Source organism: Miniopterus natalensis, chromosome 7, assembly GCF_054644295.1.
Source record: "Miniopterus natalensis isolate mMinNat1 chromosome 7, mMinNat1.hap1, whole genome shotgun sequence".
NCBI lineage: Eukaryota > Metazoa > Chordata > Mammalia > Chiroptera > Miniopteridae > Miniopterus > Miniopterus natalensis.
Window position 1 is genome coordinate 16,762,134 of NC_142087.1, and position 23,459 is coordinate 16,785,592.

At 47.3% G+C, this 23,459-nt stretch overlaps 1 protein-coding gene across 1 annotated transcript in view; it reads left to right on the plus strand.

The window, feature by feature from the left end:
* EBF4 (EBF transcription factor 4) overlaps positions 1–23,459 on the plus strand; it is a 44,938-nt gene that overhangs the window by 18,278 nt on the left and 3,201 nt on the right. Inside the window, exons 8-15 of the mRNA XM_087818834.1 lie at positions 17,799–17,880; positions 18,688–18,805; positions 18,910–19,043; positions 19,142–19,268; positions 20,460–20,548; positions 20,679–20,744; positions 20,845–21,022; positions 21,114–21,302. Of these exons, the coding sequence (XP_087674960.1) occupies positions 17,799–17,880; positions 18,688–18,805; positions 18,910–19,043; positions 19,142–19,268; positions 20,460–20,548; positions 20,679–20,744; positions 20,845–21,022; positions 21,114–21,302 (983 nt within the window). The remainder of the gene's footprint in view (positions 1–17,798; positions 17,881–18,687; positions 18,806–18,909; positions 19,044–19,141; positions 19,269–20,459; positions 20,549–20,678; positions 20,745–20,844; positions 21,023–21,113; positions 21,303–23,459) is intronic.

Below are 23,459 nucleotides of genomic sequence, written 5' to 3' on the forward strand. Positions count from 1 at the left end.
ATGTGTGTTTGCATGTATGTAGCTATATGTTTTTCATAGATGCCTTTTGTCAGGTTGAGGAAGTTCCCTACTATTTTTAGTTACTGAGTTTTTATGAGAGAAGGATGTTAGATTTGTCAGGTGCTTTTTCTGCATCTTTTGAGATGAACCATTTTTTTAGTTTAATATGATGAATTACATCAATTGGTTTTCCAATGTTAAACCAACCCTACATTTCCCAGATAAACCTCACTTGGTCATAGCATATTATCTTTTTAATATACTGTTGGATTTGACTTAATAAAATTTTATTTAGAATTTTGCATCTATGCTCATAATGAATATTTGTCTCTAGTTTTCTTGCAATTTTTTGGTCTCATTTTGGTATCAAATATGGTCTGCTGGCCTTATAGAATAAGTTGGGGGTATTTCCTCCTCTTCAGTTTTTTGAAAGAGTTTGGGTAGAATTGATATTACATCTTCCTTAAGCTCTTCTAAAATGAGTGTTGTGAATATGTATCTTTGAAGGAATTTGTCTATTTTTTACAAGTTGCTGAATTTGTTGGCATAAAATTGTTAATAATACTCCCTATCCATTTAATATATCTAGAATATGTAACAATGTCACTACTCTCATTTCTGATATTGGCAAATTGTATATCTTCTCTCTTTTTTCCTGAGCAATATAGCTACAGGTTTATCCATTTTATTTATCTTCTAAAAGAACCAGCTTTGATTTCACTGATTTTTTTCTATTTGATCAGTGTCTCTCTCATCATTGATGTTTCCATCTCTCTCTCTCCCTCTCCTTTCCTCTCTCTGAAATCAATAAAGATATATTTTTTAAAAAATAAAATAATAAAATCAATAATTATTGTGTATTTATCTATTTCTCCTTGAAGTCCTATCACGTTTGCTTCATACAATTAGAAAAACTGTTATTAGGTGCATAGATGTTTAGGATTATTATGTCCTCTTCTTTAACTGACCTCTTTATCATGAATCCATGAAATCTACTTTGATAATAATATAGCCACTCCAGCTTTCTTTTGACTAGTATTAGCATGATAAATCTTTCTCTATCCTTTTACTTTTATTCTATTTATGCCTTTTTATTAAAACTACATTTTTTGTAAGCAGCATAGAGTTTAGTCTTTTTTTAAAAAAATCCAATCTAGTAATTTCCACCTTCTAACTGGAATATTTAGGTCATTTACATTTAATGTGATTATTAACATGATTAGGTTTGAGTTTATCATTTTGACGTGCTTTCCATTCTTCTGTCTCTTTATTTGTTCTCCTTTTCTTTTTTCCCCCATTCTTTTAGATTTGGGGATTTTTATTATTCTATTTTATCTCTTTTATTGTCTTATTAGCAAAACTTTATTTTGTTACTTTAGTGATTGCTTTAGAACTTATAGTGTACATCTTTAACTTACTGAAGTCTATTTGATTATGCCACTTTATGTGTAGTATGTTATTGTGTCATGAATTTTATTTTTATATATGTTCTAAAATCTACAATACATTGTTATTATTTTTGTTTAAACATACAAGTACTTTTTTAAAAAGTTAAATAATATGAAAAGGTTTTATATATTTACCTATGTAGTTACTGTTTCCTTTGTTTTGTTTTGTTTGATTTTTTTTTTTAGAGAGAGAGAAATAGAGAGGGAGAAACATTGATTTGTTGCCCTACTTATTTATGCATTCACTGGTTGATTCTTTATGTGCCCTGACTGAGGATCGAACCGGCAACCTTGACATATTGGCATGATGCTCCAACCATCTGAGCTACCTGGGCTCCATTTTTTTTTTTTCCTGTAGATTGGAATTTCCAGCTGTAATCCTTTTTTTTTTTTTTTTTAATCCTCACCTGAGGATACACTTTCACTGATTGAGAGAGAGAGCAAAAGAAAGAGAGAAACATTGATCAGTTGCCTCCTGTATGGGCCCCAACTCGGATCAAACCCACAACCTAGGTATGTGCCCTCACCAGGAATTGAACCCACAACCTTTTGGTGAAGAGGATAACATTCCAATCAACTGAACCACCTGGCCAGGGCTCCACCTGTTACCATTTTTGTTATTCATGAAGGACATCTTTTAATATGTCTTGTATTTTTTTGAAAGATATTTTCACTGGGTATAGAATTTTAGATTGACAGTTGCTGTTTTAAGATATTGCTCCACTGTCTTCTCTCTTGCATTTCTGATGAGAAATTTGATACTGTCATTTTCTTTGTAACATGTCTTTTATCTCTGGCTGCTTTTAAGATTTCCCCTTTAGTATTCATTTTTAGCAACTTGATTATGATGTGCCTTGGTGTAATTTTCTTCATGTTTCTTGTGCTTGGAGCGTATTGATCTTCTTGAATCTATGAGTTTACAGTTTTCATTACATTTAGCAGGTTTTTAACCATTATTTCTTTAAATATTTTCTCTGTCACCCTTCATTTGGGGACTCATATTATCCATATATTAAACTGCTTCAGATTATCCTGTAGCTCACTGATAATTTTTTCTGTGTCATTTTTTGATAGTTTCTACTGCTTCAATTTTTTGTGCCTTCAATTTTTTTCTAACCTTTTCTTCTGCAATATTTCATCTGCTGTTAATCCCATCCAGTGTATTTTTTATCTCACACATTGTAGTTTTCATTTCTACAAGTTTAATTTGTACCTTTTTGATATCTTTCCTGTCTCTACTTAAATTTTTGAACATACTGAATACAGTTATAACCCTTTTAATGCTTTTTTCTGCTAATTCTAACATCTGTGTCTATTCTGGGTCAGCTTCAATTGACTGTTCTGTTCACTATGGGCCATATTGTTTTTGCATCTTGTCCTTTTTTTTTTTTTTTTAATATATCTTTATTGATTTCAGAGAGAGAAAGGGAGAGGGAAGGAGAGAGATAGAAACATCAGTGATGAGAGAGTCATTGATCAGCTGCAGCCTGCAACCCAGGCATGTGCCCTGACCAGAAATTGAACCCCGATCTCCTGGTTCCTAGGTCAACATTCAACAGCTGAGCCCCGCCCGGTTGAGCTGTCCTTTTTGGATAGTAGATATTTTTGTATTCCTAAAATCTCCTTGAGCTTTGTTCTGGGATGCAATTAAGTTTACTTGGAAACTTTGATCTTTTGGAGTCTTGCTTTTATGATTTTTTAGATGGGTCCACAGCAATAATCAATCTGGGACTAATTATTCCTCACTACCAAAGTAATACCTTCTTGAATACTCTACCCAGTTCCTCACAAATTATTAGTTTTCTTCAGTCTAACTGGAAGAAACAGGCACTATTCCTATTCCTATATCACCACCAGGACTTCTTCTTTTATTCTTTTAGGGTAATTCTTCCCCTGGCCTTGGGTGGTGTCTTCTCATGCATACGCTGATCAGTACTCTACTAAATATTCATGGGGGACCCTCCACAAATCTCTGGGATTCTCTTTCTATGCACCTTTCTCCTCTGTGAGACTGTCCTATGAAGTCTAGCTACCTTGGTCTCCCTGAGTTCTCAGTTCCATCTCCTCAACTCTGGAAGTCTTCTGGACTCTATCTTAGTTTCCCTCTATGTGCTGTGGCCTAGAAAATCTCAAAGCATCATGCTGGGGCATTTGTAAGGTTCACCTTGTTTATTTACCATCTCTCAGGGACCACTGTCCTTTGTTGTCTAATATTCATTGTCTTGAAAAATGTTGTTTGTGCCTTTTTGTTTTCAGGCCATAGATAAATGTAGTCTCCGTTACTCCTTTTTGGCGTAAGCAGAAGTAAAAGTGTGTTTCTTAATTTCAAAGCTGATGGTATTTTTCTAGTTACCTTTTGTTACTAATTTCTAACCTAACTGTCAGATTGAGTCTACTGTTTTATGTATGTCCATTAAATTTGGATTGTTAATTGTGCGGTTCAGGTATGTCTTTACTTATTGTCTGCTTGATCTATTAAAAATTAAGAAATGAATGTTAAGGTTATCCTTGTGGACTCCATCAAATTTTTTTTTTTAAATATATCTTTATTGATTTCAGAGAGAGGAAAGGAGAGGGAGAGGGAGAGGGAGAGATAGAAACATCAATGATGAGAGAGTCATTGATCGGCTGCAGCCCACAACCCGGGCATGTGCCCTGACCGGGAATCGAACCCTGATCACCTGGATCCTAGGTCGACACTTAACTGCTGAGCCACGCCCGGCCGGGCTACATCAATTTTTGATACATATATATTATTTACTATTTCATTAAGTGTGGACAAGTTTGGAATCTTGTAGCTTCCTTCTGAGTTGATCCTTTTATCAGTATTTATTGATCCTTTATTTCTAATAACATTTTTGCTTTAAAGCCTATTTTATAGGTATTTATAGGCTCTATCAACTTACTTTTGATTATATTTGCTTCATATATCTTTTTATACCCTACTACTTTCAACCATTATGTGTCCTTATATTCCAGATATTTCTCTTTTAACAGCATATTGCTGGATTTTTTAAAAAATCTAGTCTGTTTCTAACCTGGCAAGTTTAGTCCAGTTACTTTATTGAAATTATGATTTATTTCAACTATTTTTTCTATGATTTTTGTACTTTCTATTTGTTCCATTTCTTCTATGTTTCTTTGGGTTTTTTCTTGCTATTTAAAATTGTTTGACTGTTTTGTTTGATGTGGTATATGTGTTTCTTATTTTATTTTCCCTTTACTGGTTTGGAAATTTATTCACTTCATTTCTATTCTTTTAGTTATTACTCTTAAAATTTACCACATATTCTTAGCAAAGTCATAATTTCTTTCCTAATATTAGAATCTTTGACGGTGTGCCTGAGCTGGCTCATACTGATTCACAAGAGCTAATTATTAGCAACTCTTCTCAATTCCATATTCAGAGACTTCACATTGATAGCTTGAAATCAGCCATGGGGGAACATATAATCGTGGAAATTGACAAATACTATAAATCAGGGTTCCCACCTCTGGATATGGTCATTAAACATTTACCAGTACACCATCGATCTTAGGCCATTCTATTACCCCATGAATTTTAATTAATTTTAAATTCTATACATTATTATTCTTTTTATTGTATATAAACATTATTTTTAGATTTACCAAATTTTTGCTCATCTTTTCCTTCTTGCATCTCAAACAACTTTTTGTGGGGTCATTTTTGGAAGTACATCTTTTAGAAATCCCTTCTTTAGCTAAGGTCTGCTGGTGGTAAACCATTCTCACTTTTTAAAATATATGTATATAGGTTTTTATTGATTTCAGAGAGAGGAAGGGAGAGGGAGAAAGATAGAAACATCGATGATGAGTCATTGATCGGCTGCCTCCTGCACACCCCCATGGAGACTGAACCCACAACCCAGTCATGTGCCCTGACGGGGAATCGAACTGTGGTCTACTGGTTCATGGGTTGACGCTCAACCACTGAGCCACACCCTCTGGCCTCTCACTTTTGTTTTACTATAAATGTCTTCATGTCACTCTCTTTCTTGAAAGATAGTTTTCCTGGGAGCACAATTCTAAATTCACAGTTATTTTATACTTAGCACTTTGAAAATATTTCCATTGTTGCTGTTGAAAAGTATTACATAGTTGTCATTCTTTTGTGGGTAAACTCTCTTTCCTCTCTGGCTGTATATAAGAGCTTCTCTTTGTCTTTAGAGTTCTTTAGTAGATGGATTATTCAATAATTTCTCTTGGGACAACTGGCAGATACCAGGAAAAAAATAAGAGGCTGATTGCCTGGGTGGTGTTGCTCAGTGGTTGAGAGCATTGAACCATGAACCAAGAGGTCACAGTTCAATCCCTGGTCAGGACACATGCCCGGGTTGCGGGATCAGTCCCCAGTAGGGGGTGTGCAGGAGGCAGCCAATTGATGTTTCTCATTTATGTGTCTATCTACCCCTCTCCCTTCGTCTCTCTCAAAAAATCAATAAAAACATATTTTAAAAAAAATTTTTAAATAGAGGTGCATTGAATAATCCATCTTTTACCACCAACTGTATATATCATCCATGCTATATTCTAAATGTAATGGTACATATTCCTGGACTTTCCAATCCATTTCCATTTTCATCTACTTATTTATGTGGAAATGTGATGCTGTTTTCTGAAGATTTGTAATATGTTTTAGTGCCTGGTAGATCTAGCATTTCTTCACCATTACTCTTATATTTTAGAATTTTTCCAACTCTTCTTGATTATTTTTTCATACAAACTTAACAATTAGATTGTCTAGGTCACCTCAAAATTACTTCCTGGTGACATTTTAAAAACTGTGGTAAAGAAACATCACATAAAATTTATCATCTTTACCATCTTTAAATATACAATTCAGTAGTGTTAAGTATATTCACATTGTTCTACAACAGATCTCCAGAACTTTTTCTTCTTGCAAAACTGAAACTCTACACCCATTAAACTACAACACCACATTTTCCCCTCTCCCCAGTCCTGGACCCACCAGTCTACTTTCTGTTTCTGTGAATTTGGCTACTTTAAATGCCTCATATAAGTAGAATCATACAGTATTCATTTTTTTATGACTGGCTTATTTCACTTAGCATAATTCCTCAAGGTTCACCCATGGCGTAGCATGTAAAGGGACTTTCTTCCTTTTTAAGGCTGAATAATATTCCCTTTTATGTATATACCACATCCATCAGTCATTGGACATTTGGGTGCTTCCATCTCTTGACTATTGTGAAGAGTGCTGCTATGAATGTGAGTGTGAAAATATCTGTTTGAGATATTGATACTTGAGATATCAATTCTTTTGGATATATACCCAGAAATGGTGTTTCTGGATCTTATGACAGTTTTAAATTTTGTTTTTAGGAACTCAATATTGTTTTCTAGAGCAGTGGCACCATTTTACAATCCCAGCAGCAGTGCGCAAGGATTCTTATGTCTCCCACACTTGTTACTTTCTCTTTTTATATGGTAGCCATCCTAATGGGTGTGAGATGATATCTCATTTGGGGGTTTTTTTGCATTTCTCTCATGAAAGTGGTGTTGAGCATCTTTTCAGATGCTTCTGGGCCATCTGTACATCTTTTTGTTTTGTTGTCGATCCTAATCTGAGGATATTTTTTCCACTGATTTTTAGAGAGAGTGGAAGGGGGGAGAGAGAGAGTCATCGATGTGAGAGAGACACATCAATGGGCTGCCCCCTGCACCTGCCCTGACCGGGGATTGAGCCTGCAACCCAGATACTGCGCACTTGACCGGGAACCAAACCCATGGCCCTTCTGTGCCCGGGCCGATGCTCTAACGATTGAGCCACACCAGCCTGGTCAAATAACAAGCACTGAGAATGGGGCTGGTAGGGAGCTGCCAGGCAGATAAAGTAGTAACAATTGTCTGGAAACCCTGACTGTTGAGAAGCTCCAAACCCAATTTGTCCTTTCCAGTGGCTACTAAACTGCTGGTTTTCACAACTACCAAGGTTTCAAGGTTGCCACAGAGCTGGGGAGAGAGGGATGGGATAGGACAATTTAAAGCACTGCATTGCTCTCTGTTCTTACTAATATTACAGAAATGTTGCTATAAAACATAATTATGTAAGCCCTGGCTAGGTAGCTCAGTTAGTTAGAGTGTCATCCCGATACACCAAGGTTGTGGGTTCGATCCCCAGTCAGGGCACATACAAGAAGCAACCAATGAATGCATAAATCAGTGGAACACCAAATCGATGTTTCTCTCCCACCTCCCCTCTCTTTCAAGTCAATAAACTTAAAAAACATAATTATGTAAGCCTGTAAATAATAGTAAGAGGAAATGGAAAACAATGTAAGACTTTAAGACAACACTATCCAATTGAACTTTCGTAATGATGGAAATGTTCTATACTGACCAATATGGTAGCCAATAGCTACATGTACTTATTGGGCACTAAATGTAACTGAGGAACTGAATGTTCAATTTTATTTAATTTTGACTAAAATTTTTTTAAAATTTATCTTTATTGTTGAAAGTATTACAAATGCTTCCCCCTTCCCCAATTTAAATAGCTACATTAAAATGGCTATCTTATTGGACATTCACAGCTCTAAGATTAAATAGTTGCTTGATTGGCTGGAATGACCCTGGTGCAGGAGTGGGTGGGAAGTTGTCCTCCCATGAGAGCCCACAGCTCTCCTCCTCTGGCTCCTGGGGGTGGGCAGGAGCTGTGGGCTATGGACACTCTCTGGCATGTAGCTGTGCCTGATGCACAGTGAGTGTTTTTCAATAACTGTTGAAACAAGTCATGTCTGAGCCACCTGGCTCTTGTCTGCCCTGTTGGTGGCAACCTTAGACCCCAATCCCTAGATCAACTACAACCTGACAAATGCAATTTGATAAGAAGGGGTTGTAGGAGCTATGAAAGAATACCACCCCCTTCCTAATCCAATAGTCCTTAGAACATTTTCTGTTTTCCTCTGCAGCCACAAAACAAGCCCAAGATAGCATCTGTTTCCTTCCACCCTTTCCAGCAGGGTCTCTTTTCTCCCACACTAATGCTGCAGGTATAGGCTTCTGTCTAAGGTCCATTCTGGCAATTCCCCTTGAGGTTCCAGAACCTCCCTGCTGGGTCAGTGCTGAAGTGGGACTGAAACTTTCCCTCTTCCCTGCAGAATTAACTGCACTTCCTTCCCCTGACCTCCTTTCAGAGCTGAGAGCATTTGAGGGAGGGGGAAGTAGAGAGAGTTCATGAGAGATTCCTCATGTGCCCTGGGGTTCATGTGGGCTAGGATGCCAATCACAAAGGCAAGGGTCCCCAAGCCATCCTTAATCCAGGGATCTAAGGTAAGATGTCTGGGCAGCTGAAACCAAGCTTGAGATCAGAGTGGCCCCCATGCTGAGGCTGGAGTGGAGCTGTGGACCATACCCCCCAAGGATATTGATGGAGTGTGAGTATAGACATGACAAGGCCTGGGGACCACGTAGGTGGAGTGGGAGATAGCTAGTGAATGAACTGTCTGCAATTTGAATGATAAATTTTCACCATTAAGCTAAGGGCTATTGAGGGTTGGGGACTCAAGCCTACCTGGAATGTCTGACCATATGACTTGGAGAAAGGTCTCACCTTTCTCAACCTCAGTTTCCTCATTTGTGAAATGGAGCTGACTCTTAACCTCAACTGGTAGGAATGTTGTGAAGCTAAGTGAGAAGTGCTTACACAATGCCCAGCACAGTGCCTGCCAGTATCATTTCTTACCCCACCCACCCTCACCATCTTAGAAGGTAGTGCAACTGAGCCTAGACAGCAATGAGAAAGTCAGTTAGAGGCAGGGATGGACTTCCTGATTCTGACCACAGTCAGAAATGAGCAGGAGAGAGTTGAGCCTCTGTCTGGAGCCCTGGATGCCTGCGCTGGGAATGGGTCTGTTTCTGAATAGGCAGGGAGTGACGCTCAGCCTTCTGTATGTTCTCTCTCTGTCACGTGGTGCATTATAGAAGGTGCCAGCCCTTGCCAGCCACCCACCTCTGCCTCTCTCATGATTCATAAATAAAAGGTGCCAAGATCCCTGGCTTTGGGGCCTGGCTCACCCACCTAAGGCCAGAGGAATATAATACTTCATCCCTTCAGTCTCGGGACCTTATGTCTTTATGTCCCCAAATTACTCACAAGTACACCTTCCTCCTCTGTGGCTTCCCTCTGCCCATCCATCCCCAGTGCCCATTCCTCCTCCTTGTTCTCCATCCCTCCTCTTCTGCCTTTCAGATTCTGCATTCACAGAAGACTCCCTGGGCTGGGAGTACATGCAGGGGACGTGTACCTCTGTGTCCACACGGACACAGTATGCTTCATGCTCATGTGACCCACTGCAACCATGCTCCAGCCTGTCCCTGCCACTCCACATGGGGTACCCAGAAGCCTCCCATTAGCAGCCTCTCCACCCCTCCCCTCAGGCCCCATTAAGGGAAAGTGGAGTCACCACTACTCTTCATGGGCAGCTGGGGGCCGCTTAGCAGTCTCTCCACCCCCTCTCCCCCTCTCCTCAGGCCCCATGCCCAGCCCTGAGGTTTGGAGAGCCTAGTAAGTGCCCTATCAACATGTTAATCAAATTACTTAGGAGCTAAAATTGACGCTGTTCATTAATTATACAAGATTATGCTAATTGTGCATGCAAATGCATGCAGGGGAACAGAAGGTGTTCAGGCGCATGGTGGGCCATTAGCATAGAGGATGGGGTTCGGGTGCATTGGCATGCTAATGTATGCACCCTGGCTATTTATAGTCCCCCAGCCCATCTGCACTGCAGCCACCTCTGCCCCAGTGAGGATCATGGTTGGGAGGCCAGATCCTGGCCTGGCAGGTGGCTGTGGCTCTAGGGACACTGGACCTTGGCTGCTGCCCCAGGCCAAGACCAGGAAATAGTGTGGATCGCCCCCATTGGGCTCATTCCCACCTGGGCCTGAACTATGCTTCGCACCAACCTCTTCATTCACCATCCCTTCTCTAGCCTAGGCCCTTTGGTGCCTGCTTCTCCAATGACTCTCCCAAATGACACAGCCAATAAGGCCCCCCGCCCCCCCACTGACTTCCTGTCTACCACAGGGTCCAAATCCCACATGATTTAATGCCAGTTCCCTCCAGGCCCTGGTCCTCAGCTACCCTTCTCAGTCTTGTCAGGCACCACTGGGAAACTCCCATGCATCCCACCTACCCTTTGGTGGGGCTGTTGTTCCCTTTGCATGTGGGGCCCCTTCCTCCTACTTCTCTTCCAGGGAAAATGTCTCTGGTCCTCCAAGACCCCAAATGCCCAAGATCACATGTGACCTCGAGGACCCCTCCCACTTCTCCCAGGCAGAGTGGCTGCTACAGATTACACTTGGCAAGTTACCCTGCCATGCCCACCACTCTAGCTCACTAACTCTTTCTCTCTTTCCTGCTGTATTGTACTTTTCTTAAGGTCTTGCTCATCTCTAGATTACACTGCCTGACACATAGAAGGTGTTTAATACATCTTTATAAATGGGTGTATTGAATGAATGAGGGAATGAGTGGTCCAGCTATCTGTATTCTCCTCTGTCCTTGAGCTGGGGGCAGGGGGCAGCAGACAAGAAAAACAGTGGCAAGCACAGACCCTGCCCCAGAATATGCTCTGTTTCTCCTGAGGCTCATGAGTTCAAAGCCAAACCCTTTGGGGTGTAAATTAGTGGAGGATTCTCCCTACTCCTTGCCCCCAACCCCTACCCTGCTTTTCCCCATCCCTGGCTGCAGTGCCATCTTTGGTCTTGGAAATAAATATCCAGTTTTATTCTACTCTTTGCTCCCAGCCTGCATTCTTTTCCAAGGCCTTCACAGACACACGTTTTGAACACCCTGCCCCAACCCATGTATCCATTCATATCGCTTCCTCTTTCTACAGTTGCAATGTCTGATATGGTAGCTGTGAGCCACATGTGACTATTTAAATTAAAATAAAATAAAATTGAAATTTTTCTTTCTCAATCACACTAGGTACATTTCAAGTGCTCAATAGCCACATGTGGCTAGTGGGTATGTATCATTTTGGGAGAAGTTCTATTGGACAACACTTGTAATCTAGACATTCATTTCCTTGTTCCTGACAGTCCTGTAGTTGCAAGCACCCTTGGGCTCAGTTACTAGCAGCTTTTTCTTTGAAAGTGGGAACATAATTTTAGCTCTAAGTATCTCACAGGGATGTAGGGGGAGAAAAAACACTGGGACAAAGCTCCGTGACCTGGTTTCTTAGGATGACATTCCTGGAAGCAGGGCTAGAGATGGGGATTCCTGTGAAAGTGACGTACTAGAGCCCTGGCCAGTGTAGCTCAGTGGTTAGTGTCAGCCCGAGCACCAGTCGTGGGTTCTATTCCCAGTCAAGGGCACATACCTGGGTTGCAGGTTCGACCCCCAGTCTTTCTCACATTCATCTCTCTTTCTCCCCCACCCCATCCCTCCCTCCCTTCCACTCTCTCTAAAACTCAATGGAAAATCCTTGGATGAAGATTAACAAAAAATTTTAAAAGTAAAAATAAGAAAGTGATGTATTGGAGGAAAGCTGTGGAGAGACAAGGAGATGTCGGTCTGTTTGGGCTGTGGGCTGCTCGTGGGGACCATGCTCCTGTGACAATTCACAGGTAGTGGGGGCAGCTGTGAGTTCTTTAACAGCCAACACTCACAGAAGCCGGGGGCGAGGGAATCCAGGCAGGCACCAAGTCACCATGAGACCTGGGCACAGCCTTCCAGAGGGCAGCTCCATCCCGCTCTGCTGTCCAGCCCCGGGAACCCAGAGTTGAATGGTGGGCTCACAGCAGTCACCTCCGCCTTTGCCTTATCTCAGCTCTTTTGAGTAAAGCACTGTGCTAAGGGAGGTCTCTTTATGCAGCGGTGTCACCCCGAGAAGTTATGGATAAGTCAAGTGTTCACACGTGAGTCACAGTCAAACCGGCATCTGCTTCTTTGATAGGGAATATTTCATTGACAAGGAAGGTTCGTTTTCATTTCGTCTTGAGTCGTTTTTACAGGGGTGAAGAAAAAGCATTTATAGAAATGATTAAGAAGGCTAAACTAAGGTCAGGACGTGGCAAGGGAGGCGTGGGAGGGAGCTGCTCTTGCGTTTCATTTCAATCACAGGCATCCAGTCATGATGCATAACTACCACTCTTAATTGCTTTATTAGCTGGATAATGAATTAGTTGGACAGCTCTTCATCTGGTCTTTTATTAAACTTTCCTTTGTGGGGAATGTTGAACATATAGACATAATAGAATGAAATCGTGTGTACCTTTCACTGAACTGCAACGCTGACCAACTTTTGGCTGCTCTTAGGCAACTGGTATTTAATCATAAAAATCTTCTCAGACTGAGAGATCAGCAGTGACATGACCAAAGCCCAAAGCTAGGAGTAAGGAGACCCTGATGAACGTGTAACCTTGGGGAAACCCCATTCGAGGCCAGCGTGGTCCCTGCATGGCCTGCGCCTTTTGAAGGACGGCTTGCTGCACAGAAGCCTCCTGGCTGGGGCGAGGCTGGGCTCTGAGAACCCCACTTAGAGGGGCTTTTCCACGACTCTCAGCATCATCAGTGGTGCATAAAGTCCAAGTTCATACCCCGACCTTGGCATTCACTGGGACTCTAGCTTATTCTTGCGTCTCCTTGGTTTTCTCATCCGTAAAGTGAGAATGATTGCAGACCTCAGGACTGTGAGGGGGTCAAGCAGGATACCACAAGTGAGAGCTCCGCAGAGTTCCAGGCTCTTGCTGAGCACTTGTAAATTAGACTTGGATGACTTTTAAATGTATTTTTGCAGTTTCGTATTTTATTTGTAACTCATGCTTGTAATTATGGTGTTTTCTTCTAGTAATTCCAGTGGCAGCTCCTGGGACTTGAACTTTCTCTTACGACCCTTTCTGTAGATCATGCTCCCAAAGAACCTCATGGCCACAATGGGGAAGGCACCAGGCACAGGTTCTGTCTGACCCAGGGGCATCCTAAAATGCTCACCCTCCATGGGGGTGCTCAGGTCAGGCAGGGCTGTGGGCTTGACTCTGCCCAGCCAGGTAAAAGTGGCTCCCCCAGGCTTCCTTCCAGCCTCGTAGGGGTAGCGGGGCTTTTCAGAAACACCCCCTCTTCTCTCATCCCCCCATCCTCCCCCACCTGAAATCAGCCAGGCTTGTGGGGGTGGGGGTTGCTTCCCTGATGACAAGAAAGGCTTCACAGCCCCTCAACAAAGTTCACATCCCTTCTTGCCTTAGGTCCCTGTAGGATGCCCCTGGCCCCAGAGCCAGGTGGCTCAATCCTCACTTACCCAGACCCTGCCAGGCTCTCTTCTTTCCAAGGGATATATAGTTATAGAAAGGGGTAGAGGGAAGGCAGGAGGACAGGAGAAGAAATGGAATATGTGAAAAATACTGGAATAAGACTAAAGTTACATACAAAGCCAGTTAATATCCATAGGACAATAAATAAAATTATACCCTTTAGGGCTAATTTCTCTGCCAAACAGAAATTATTTACTTCTCCCCACAAAAATCATTTGCGTTTTATCAGTTTTCTGTAGATTAGCACCTAACGTATGTCATCTGGGCCCCAGTCAACAGCAAATATGAGCCAAAGTTACTTTCCCCTGGAGAATCAGCTAACTCCTAGATGGCTTTGTAACATGATACTCTAAAGTAGCATTGTCAATATAAATATAATGCAAGCCACATATGTAGTTTTAAATTTTCTAGTAGCCACATTTTTTTAAAAGAAGTAACCGGTAACATTAATCATGACAATATATTTTAATTAACTCAATATATCCAAAATTATTATCATTGCAACATGTAATCAATACCAAAAATTTTCCTAATGAGGTATTTTTCATTCTTTGTTTTCTAACTAAGTGATTGAAACCTGGTAGGTATTTTATACTTACAGCACATCTCAATTCAGACTAACCACATTTGAAGCGCTCGATGCCACACACGGCTCGTAGCTGTTACACAGGGTAGTGCAGCTCTGGGGCATTGCTCCTCAGACTTTAGGGAGCATCAGAATAGCTGGAGGGCTTGTGAACACACAGATGGCTAGGCCCCACCCCCAAGAATTTCTGATTCAATGTGTGAGATGAGGTCTGAGATTTCGCATCTCTGACAAGTTCCTAGGTGATGCTGCTGCTGGTCTGGGTACCACACTTTGAAAATCACTGTTCCAGGATGACTTTGAAAGGGCTCACAGTCATCTTTTTGCCTTATTTGCAAGTTGTGGATAACTTTTCTTAGCAGCCCTGAGGCTGGCAGGGGGCAGGACATGGGCTGCTGCAGCAACAGGCTCTCTCTGGAGAGTGTGCATTGGCTGGGTGTCTGGGTGAGAGCAGCCTCATGGACTACCAGCTGGCAGTGGGAGAGATTTCAGCAACTCCACCATTGATGGCATCGACTCTGTGCAGCTCTGAGCTACAGGCTCAGAGGGAAGGGAAAAGGGGACTGACTCTCATTAACACCACTCTTCAGGTAATGCCAGCCAGGCTCAAAAACAGGCCCTGGGACAGGTCCTCACAGATGGAGGTACCAGCAGGGTCCTGGGGCTCTAAGGGAGGGGTGGTCCCCAAAGGCCAGACAGGAAATGGGAATTGGTGTGGGCCCAAAGGACAAATGCAACCTGTACTGGAAAGGGCATAAAGGCTGGGAAGACCTGCCCAGCAAGGGCTGTGGAAGAGGCTGAGAGGGAGTTCCACCAGGGGAAGCCAGGACCCTGCAGGAAACAGCAGCCTGAGGCATTGGGGAGGTAGGAAATAAAGGATGTCCCGGAAGCAGGCCTGGAAGGCACTTCAGCAGCCATCAGTTACTTGTTCCCTGGTTCATGGATGAAGATGGATGCCAGAGATGTATCCATCCATCGGTGGATTTATCCCAGACCACAGAGTGAGTCAATGCCTGGGCCAGAGCCTAGATCTCCAGCCCCATCCCAGGGCCCCTCCTCTGGATTCTGTAGGTTTGGGGGTGGGGTTGCATGCAGTGGGCACGTGTGATCATGTAAGGGAAGTGTGTGTCATCTTTGGGGCATTCTCATGCTTGTTGAATCATCAGTGACATCCAAGGGTTAGCATTGATCCCCTTCGGGACAGGGACTATGCCCTGTCCCACTCTTTTCCCCTCCTGAGTTTAGCACCTTCTAAAGGACTGAGTACATTAGCATAGAATTTAAATAAACTGGTCTACACTGTTTGTGATTAGGGTGTTGGAACTCTGTCATAAATGTGGGACGTGCATGAGGCAACTACTGTGGGCATAGAAGTGTCTACACCATGGGGTGTCTTATAGGGGTGTAGGGAGTCTTTACTGTGGTGTATAATGGGATGTAAATGGAGCGTCTACACTGTGCAGGTATACTATTTGGGAGCATCTGAATTGCCTGCACCTTGGGGAGGACCTATTGGATTATATATGGCATCTACACTATGGTGACTACCATTTGGGGACATATAAACTATGTGCACTGCAGGGTATCCCTCGGGTGGATGAAGTGGATACCTGATAGGTGTGCACTATTTGGGGTCACATGACATGTCTGCATCTCAGTGTTCTGCAGGGGTGTATAGAAGGTCTACACTATGTGGAAGTGTCCACTGTGGATGGAAACGTGCTGATGTACATAGGGAAAGGGAACTAAAGGGGGTTCCCAGAGGGACACCCATTGTGTGGGGGGAAATGACAGGTGCTAAGGGGTAGCAGTGGGGCAGAGGTGGGACTTGGGACGGGGTGCATCTCGTCCCAAGTGACTGGCACCAGTACCCAATGAGGGCCCCCCCCAGACACCTCTGTTCCAGAAGGGGTACCCACCACTCCCAACACATGCGGACCTCCTCTTTGGGGACTAGATTTCAGAGCCTGTAACAGATCTTCCTCTGAATGTGAATTTCATGTTTGTTGACTTTGAAGGCAACTCTGATGTGTTAAAATGGATGCTCAAATTTGGAGTTCAAAACCAGGGGGTGCTGATAAATGAGGAAGCTGACCAGGGGAGCTCATAGAGCAGCCCGGGAGGCTGTGCCACATGCCAGGACCCCCACAGACTTTAGCCCTGCACACTACAGTTTGTACAGGGAATCTCCCCACATGTTCACAGAGTCCCATAGGGTCTAAGGCAGATAGTGATAGTATCCTGAATTTACTAACTGTACAAAACAAGAAGAGTATCCATGGTTACCTCAATGGTGGGTGGCAGGGCCAAGGCCCCACCATCCCAGCCAACAGCCTGGAAGGATGCAAGACCAGGTGCTCATGTGTTTGTCTAAAAAGCAGCCTCATCACTGCATATACTGTGCTTTTTTCCAGTTACTGTATGTGAAAAGGAAGGCACTCACTGTACCTGACAGGCGCACCATGCATATATGATGGGTACAGGCCCAGTGTGACTAGGCTTTCGTTCTGTGTATAATGGATATAGAATATGTGTGAGGAAGATCTCTTTGAGGGTGCTAGGGCAGGGGTCTGCTATGTGGGAGCGAGATCTGTGCATGAGGGGGATTTGTTGGGGGGATCTGCTGTGAAGGAGAAAGGGGGGTCTGCTTACTATATGTGATGATTATACAGTATTTGCAATGACTATATTTTGGGTAATCATATACAACATAAAATGGTATATTAATGCATATAGTGCCATGTTCTTTCTGTGCATATACTACGTAGGATGGGCATACACTGTGTATGGTGGGTGGCAGGCTCTGTTTGTGATTAGTATCCCATATGTGTGTGGTAAGTACAGGCTATCTGTGGAATACATACTGTAAGGCTTATATGAAGGGTGTACCCTGAGGGTGGTGGGTGTACACTGTGTGGTGGCCATGTTTTGTGAGTAATAGTATATAAGGCATATACAGTGTAGAGAATGGATATACTGTCTAGGGCAAGTCTACACTGTGTGGGTGATGCGTACACTCTGGGGGAGGAACATGCTATGTGATATGGATGCATTATATGTGTGATGGGCACATACTATGACAAATACACATGGAGTGGAATAAGTTTACAGGTAAGTGTGAGTACCTGCTGCATGTGTATACATTGTGTGATGGGTATAGTTCATGAGAAATAGGTATATATGATACACATAATGGGCATATTCTTTAGGAATACATTTTGTGGGGGTGAATATACACTTTGTGGGACAGATAGGCACTGTGTGATCCTATACTGTGGGGGATAGTCTGTGTATGAAATAGTTGTTGGGACAGGTCTATTCTGTGGATATCAGGCATCTTGTGCGTGCGCAGGTTATGATGGGAATATGGGGTTGTGCCTGGGAGGAGACATGGCAGGGAGCAGTTGGATCTTCATCTGTTTCCAGAACCCCAGACCCTGAGTGCACCGACCATACTGTTTCAGGTTCTTCCTCAAGTTCTTCCTCAAATGCAACCAGAACTGCCTAAAGAACGCAGGGAATCCCCGAGACATGCGTCGCTTCCAGGTGGGTCTAGGGAGAGGTTCACCCCTGCAAACCTGCCCTTTCCTGATAGTGGGAATTAGGGGAGGCTATGGTCCTGCCACCGTGGGAAAGGCATTGAGGGCAGATCCCTGTCCAGCCCACCCCTATGCTTCAGGGTCTGGTGCCTACTGGGGGTGGGGCGGCTCCATCTCAACTTCTGCTGGCTGCCAAGGGAGGCTTCATTAGAGTCCCACTTAAGGAGATGCTAATTGTGACATTTTTACATGATTAACGACCCAGCTAATTTGCATAGCGTGAAGCAGAGAGCAGCTGCCCTTAGCTCATCCCCAACCTGCACACCCATCCCAGTGAAGGAGGGGGGAAGAAGGCAGCCCCAGTTTCCTCCCAAGGGTGGAGGCTCCTGCTGATGGGTTCTCAAGCTGATGCTGCCCTGGTACCCCCTCCTCCCCCAATCAAAACGCTCACTCCTGTTGCCTAAGGCCCATTCCTGCCTTGGAGCCCCAGGGATACAGTCTGGGCTACTGTGTGTGCAAAAACAGTAGTCACTCCACCCAAGGAGACAGTTTTTCCCCCAGAGCTCTTGGTTTTTCTAGCTCCAGGGGTCAGTTTCCCTGGGCAGAGATTGTGCTTCTGGGGGTGCCACCTGACCCAACTGGCTCTCCTCACACCAGCTCAGTCCCTGAGGGGCTGAAGCTTTTCCCTGGTCAGTGACCCTGAATTCCAGCCTCCAGCCACCAGCCCGAAGTTGCTGGTGTCCCCCAACATTTCCCTCCTGGGAGCCTCCCCTCCCCAGGGCTCCAGCCCGGCTGGCCTCGGCTCTCCCCGCAGGTGGTGGTGTCCACGACCGTGAGCGTGGACGGACACGTATTGGCCGTGTCTGACAACATGTTTGTGCACAACAACTCCAAGCATGGCCGCAGGGCGCGCCGCCTGGACCCCTCCGAAGGTCAGGACCCCCGGTCCAGCCCCGCGGCTGCTGCCAAAGGCCCAGCCAGCCTCCCGTCCCCACCTTGGGGCCAGCCCCTGACCTGGCGCCTTTCCTGCCCCCAGCTGCCACCCCCTGCATAAAGGCCATCAGCCCCGGGGAGGGCTGGACCACAGGCGGCGCCACCGTCATTGTCATCGGCGACAACTTCTTCGATGGGTTGCAGGTCGTGTTCGGGAACGTGCTCGTGTGGAGCGAGGTGGGCCACCCCCCCAAACTCCCTCCGGGCCTTGGGGCTGGGCCTCCCCCCCTTACGCCCCACCCCGTCTTAACTCGCAGGCTTCTCTCGGTTCGCAGCTCATCACCCCCCACGCCATTCGGGTGCAGACGCCCCCGCGTCACATTCCCGGGGTGGTGGAGGTGACCCTGTCCTACAAGTCCAAGCAGTTTTGCAAAGGAGCCCCGGGTCGCTTTGTCTACACCGGTAAGGCGCCACGCGGGGAGCGGAGGCCCAGGGCTCGGGAGGGAGCAGCGTCCGGCACGGCCCGGAGCCCCGCCTCGGGGTTCGCCGGTCTACCTGTGGCCACGCCCCCTGGCGGCTGTCTGTCCTCCGCCGCCCCCGGCTTCTCAGTCCCCCCCCTCCCCCCGCCGCAGGGTCCCTGCCCTTCCCCCCCCCCAGGCGTTCTCGCCGCCTTGGGCCTTCTCGCCAGGGCGTCTAGAACACCCCACTCCTCAGAGTCTAGAACATCTCCAGGGGAATGTTTATTTCAGAGGTGCCCCCAAACAGGCTCACAGCTCCCTGAGCCCTCCCTGGATCTCTTGGTTCCCCCAAGCCTCACTCTGCATGCGTGTACACACGCACGCACGCACACGCAAGCCCTGAGTGACAGCCACTCCCCGAGGATGCGGGTTGGAACCCCACATCCCGGCTCTATTTGGCCACTGGCCAGAATCTCCCTCACCTCCGCCCGGCCCAAGCAATGCTCTCCTCCCCACCGCCCCCACCCTACCCAACAGACGTTCGCCGAGCCCTTCGCGGGGCTCGCCCCGCTCGGTAGTGAGCCTGCTTACTGTCGGGGAGTTCCAGTCTGTCTGGGGACCTGAACGGTGCTAGGTGGGCGCACAGCCAGGGATTCCTCCTGGAGTGTGGGCTGAACGGGGGCGGGAGGGAGGAAGAGCAGCTAGGCGGGGAAGGGAAGTCGTCGGGGAGAAGGGGGAAGGCAGGCAGTGCAAAGTCCCGGAGTGAGAGTTTTAATCTTTGGGGTAAACTAAATTCTCTACATCCGAAGTTGCAGGTGAAGGTAGGTAAGGCGTTGACGCTGGTGAGTTAGGCTGTGGTGAGGTGCTGCTGCGAGTGCTCCTGAGCTGTGATAAATGGAGATTGTTGGGGGGGTTCTTTTTTATAGCAAATAATTTACTCCCGAAAGACCAAATGCAGACCGAAATCTTTCCTTCCAGTCCTGCAGAAGCTAATACGTATATACAGTTTCCATTTTTGTATTAAGAAAGGAACTGAAGAAACTTCGAACCTCGCGGACCTGTGTGCCCCGAATTTTCCGAGAGGTTTGGGCTGGGCTTGGTGAGGGGTCCGCTGCGAGGCCCCCGGGCCGGCTGCCGGCCGGCTGGGCCCTGCGCCAGGCTGGCGGCGTCCCCCAAGCACTGTCGCTCTCCCCAGCCCTGAACGAACCCACCATTGACTACGGATTCCAGCGGCTACAGAAGGTCATTCCCAGACACCCCGGAGATCCCGAGAGGCTGCCCAAGGTACACAGAGGGGCGCAGCGGGGTGGGGATGAGGGTGTCCTGGGGTCAAGGGGGGCGGTAGGGGGCTGCCGGCCCCCCTGTCGCCCCGGGGACTGCTCCTTGGTCCCGCTGTCTCCTCCCTGGCCCGCAGGAAGTGCTGCTGAAGAGGGCGGCCGACTTGGCGGAGGCCCTGTACGGAGTGCCCGGCAGTAACCAGGTATGGCGCCTCCGGCCGCCTCCCAGCGCCGCCCAGCCCGGGGCCGCCCCGTCCCGGCCCCCGCGGCTGCCCCGGCCGTGCCCCGCTCTTGTCTTCGCAGGAGCTCCTCCTGAAGCGCGCGGCGGACGTGGCCGAGGCTCTGTACAGCGCGCCCCGCGCGCCCGCGCCGCTGGGGCCGCTGGCTCCCAGCCACCCGCACCCCGCCGTCGTGGGCATCAACGCCTTCAGCAGCCCGCTGGCCATCGCCGTCGGGGAGGCCACGCCGGGCCCGGAGCCGGGTGCGTCCCACAGCCCCGCGCGCGCAGCCGGCCCCGCCCCGCCCCGCCCCCGCCGCGCGGCGCCTCGCCGCTGACGGGCGCTCTCCCGCAGGCTACGCGCGCAGCTGCAGCAGCGCGTCCCCGCGCGGGTTCGCGCCCAGCCCCGGCTCGCAGCAGAGCGGCTACGGCGGCGGCCTCGGCGCCGGCCTCGGCGGCTACGGGGCGCCGGGGGTGGCTGGCCTCGGCGTGCCCGGCTCCCCTAGCTTCCTCAATGGCTCCACGGCCCCCTCACCCTTCGCCAGTGAGTGTCCCCTGCCCGCCGAGGGAGGGACCGAGGGAGGGACCGGGCCCCAGGAGCAGAGCGGGGCTCAGCCCTGCGCCTCCCGGCCCCTGGAGAGGGGCTCCCTGCACCAGTCCCTTGAGGGTAGACACTAGCCTTGCCGCTGGAAGCCGGGCCGGTCCCCTCGCGCCACCTCTCTCCCCGTTGTTGGGCGCCCGCCCCTCAGCGCCACCCCTGGGCTTCACGCCCCCTCCCCCAGCGCCACCCCTGGGCTTCACGCCCCGGCACCTGTAGCTCTCTCTGCTGACTCCCGTGGCACACGTCGCTTCTAGCCCTCCTGTCCTCCCTAAAGGGGTTTTTAACTAGGGGACCTCCCGCTGAAACCCGCGGGCGCCACCTTTCTGTCTTATGCCGGAACTTCGGGAGGGTTGGCGCCCCCTGCCGGAAGCCCGGGGGAACTCAGGGCTCCAGAAAAGGGGCTTCCACCTGCCCCGCGCAGGGTGTCATGCAGAGCGAGCGAATTCCGTGTGGTCAGACAGCTGGATTCAGAGTTTGTGTGTCCAAATCAGGAGCTGTCTAACATTCAGCAAGCTATTTACTGTAAAATGGGATCATTGTCACCCCTTGTCTAGGGCTGTTCTCAGATCTGAATGGGCACTAATCATTCTCTGTGTGGTTTCTTGGGGTAGGGCAGTTCAAAGCTAGGTGGAGGGGCAACAAGACATTTATGCTTTTACAATTTCCCCTGCCCTCAAGTCCCTCTTTCCAGATACCAAGTTCCAGAGCAGCCTGTTTTCAGCTCCTTATAGCTTAGCTATTCAGCAGACATTTATAAAGCACCTATTATGTGCTGCAAAGCACCTCCCTATCAATTGTAAGAGAAATTGTGCCTCAAGTCCTGGGGGATGCTGCTGAGCCAGAGGAATGGGGAAGGCTGCCTGAGAAGAAGCTGGTTGTGGCTTTTCCTGTGGTTTCCTCTCCTGTCCCCTGTCTTATGTTTGCTATCGCTGAGGATCAAAATACCTGGCCACCTGCCTAGCCTTCCCTGCCAGTGACCTGCATCCTGGGTAATGTTCTTTCTGGCTGTTTCAGTCTCCTCCCTTCCCAGGCTCAATTTCTGGAACTCTAAGCCCCATATTCCAGCATCCACACAGGCGATGACTCTCTGGTATCCCCCGTAAGGCCTCTGTATCTCCTGGCCATTTGCTCAAGCCAGGCTCTACTGCTCTCACTTCCCTTCAGTTCTGAGACAGTACTCTTACAAACCTCTCTCTGGGTGCCCCTCGGATTTGAAGCTGGTGGAGTCTGGACCACCAACCTCCCTCCCTCGCTGTATACACAATGCCATCAGCAGTGGAGGAACACACTGCCCCAGGGGACAGAAGCCAGGCCACCTGAGGTCTCCCCATTCAGCCAGAGGATCGAGAATTCTAGAGCTGCTTATGCCCCACTTCCAGAATCAGCTGAGGACACCTTGGACTCGCCTGAGGGCCACTCCCATCTCATAATATTGTAATATTTACCCAGGCCCCCATCCACTCCTCCTGCACAGAGTAACTTTGTGGAAAATGACAGGGGCTGTCATTTTCAATGAGTGTACTAGTATGTGCCTGGAATGACATTCAGAACTGTCCCAGCCAGAGAGTCTCGAGCTATTTGTTTGGGCTGCCCCTTGATCTTCTGCTTTGGCCATCAGCAGCCCTGGACTGACGCCACAACTCCCATTCCTACCCAAGCTACAAAATGTGGCTGTGAGCACCTGGCCTTGAGAGATAGAATACATTTGTCTCAGACCTGCCATGGAGCTCATGGCCTCATCAGCTAGCAGTGAGCATTGTCTTAAAGGAGATGACCATCCATGGGCTGAGGACATTTGGAACAGGGGCAGCAATGTACCAATGGGGTGGGGGTGCTTTGATGCCAAAGGCAGCTAGCCTTTTCAGGCTGTTGGTTTCTTCCAGAAAGCCCCTGCCCCCACCCCATAGCCGACTGCTTGAACAACACTGAAATCACAGCCTGATTGGTCTTTAGGAAAGGCGGGGAAGTGGGTTCAGATGAGGATATAGAAGCGGGATCCAGAGATAACCCCAGGGGAAGAAGCGGCAGGCAGGAGGGGCAGGCAAAGCCTCTGTGCAGGAGAGCAAGCCACAGCACTGGGTGGCTGGGTTGTTGGAGGCA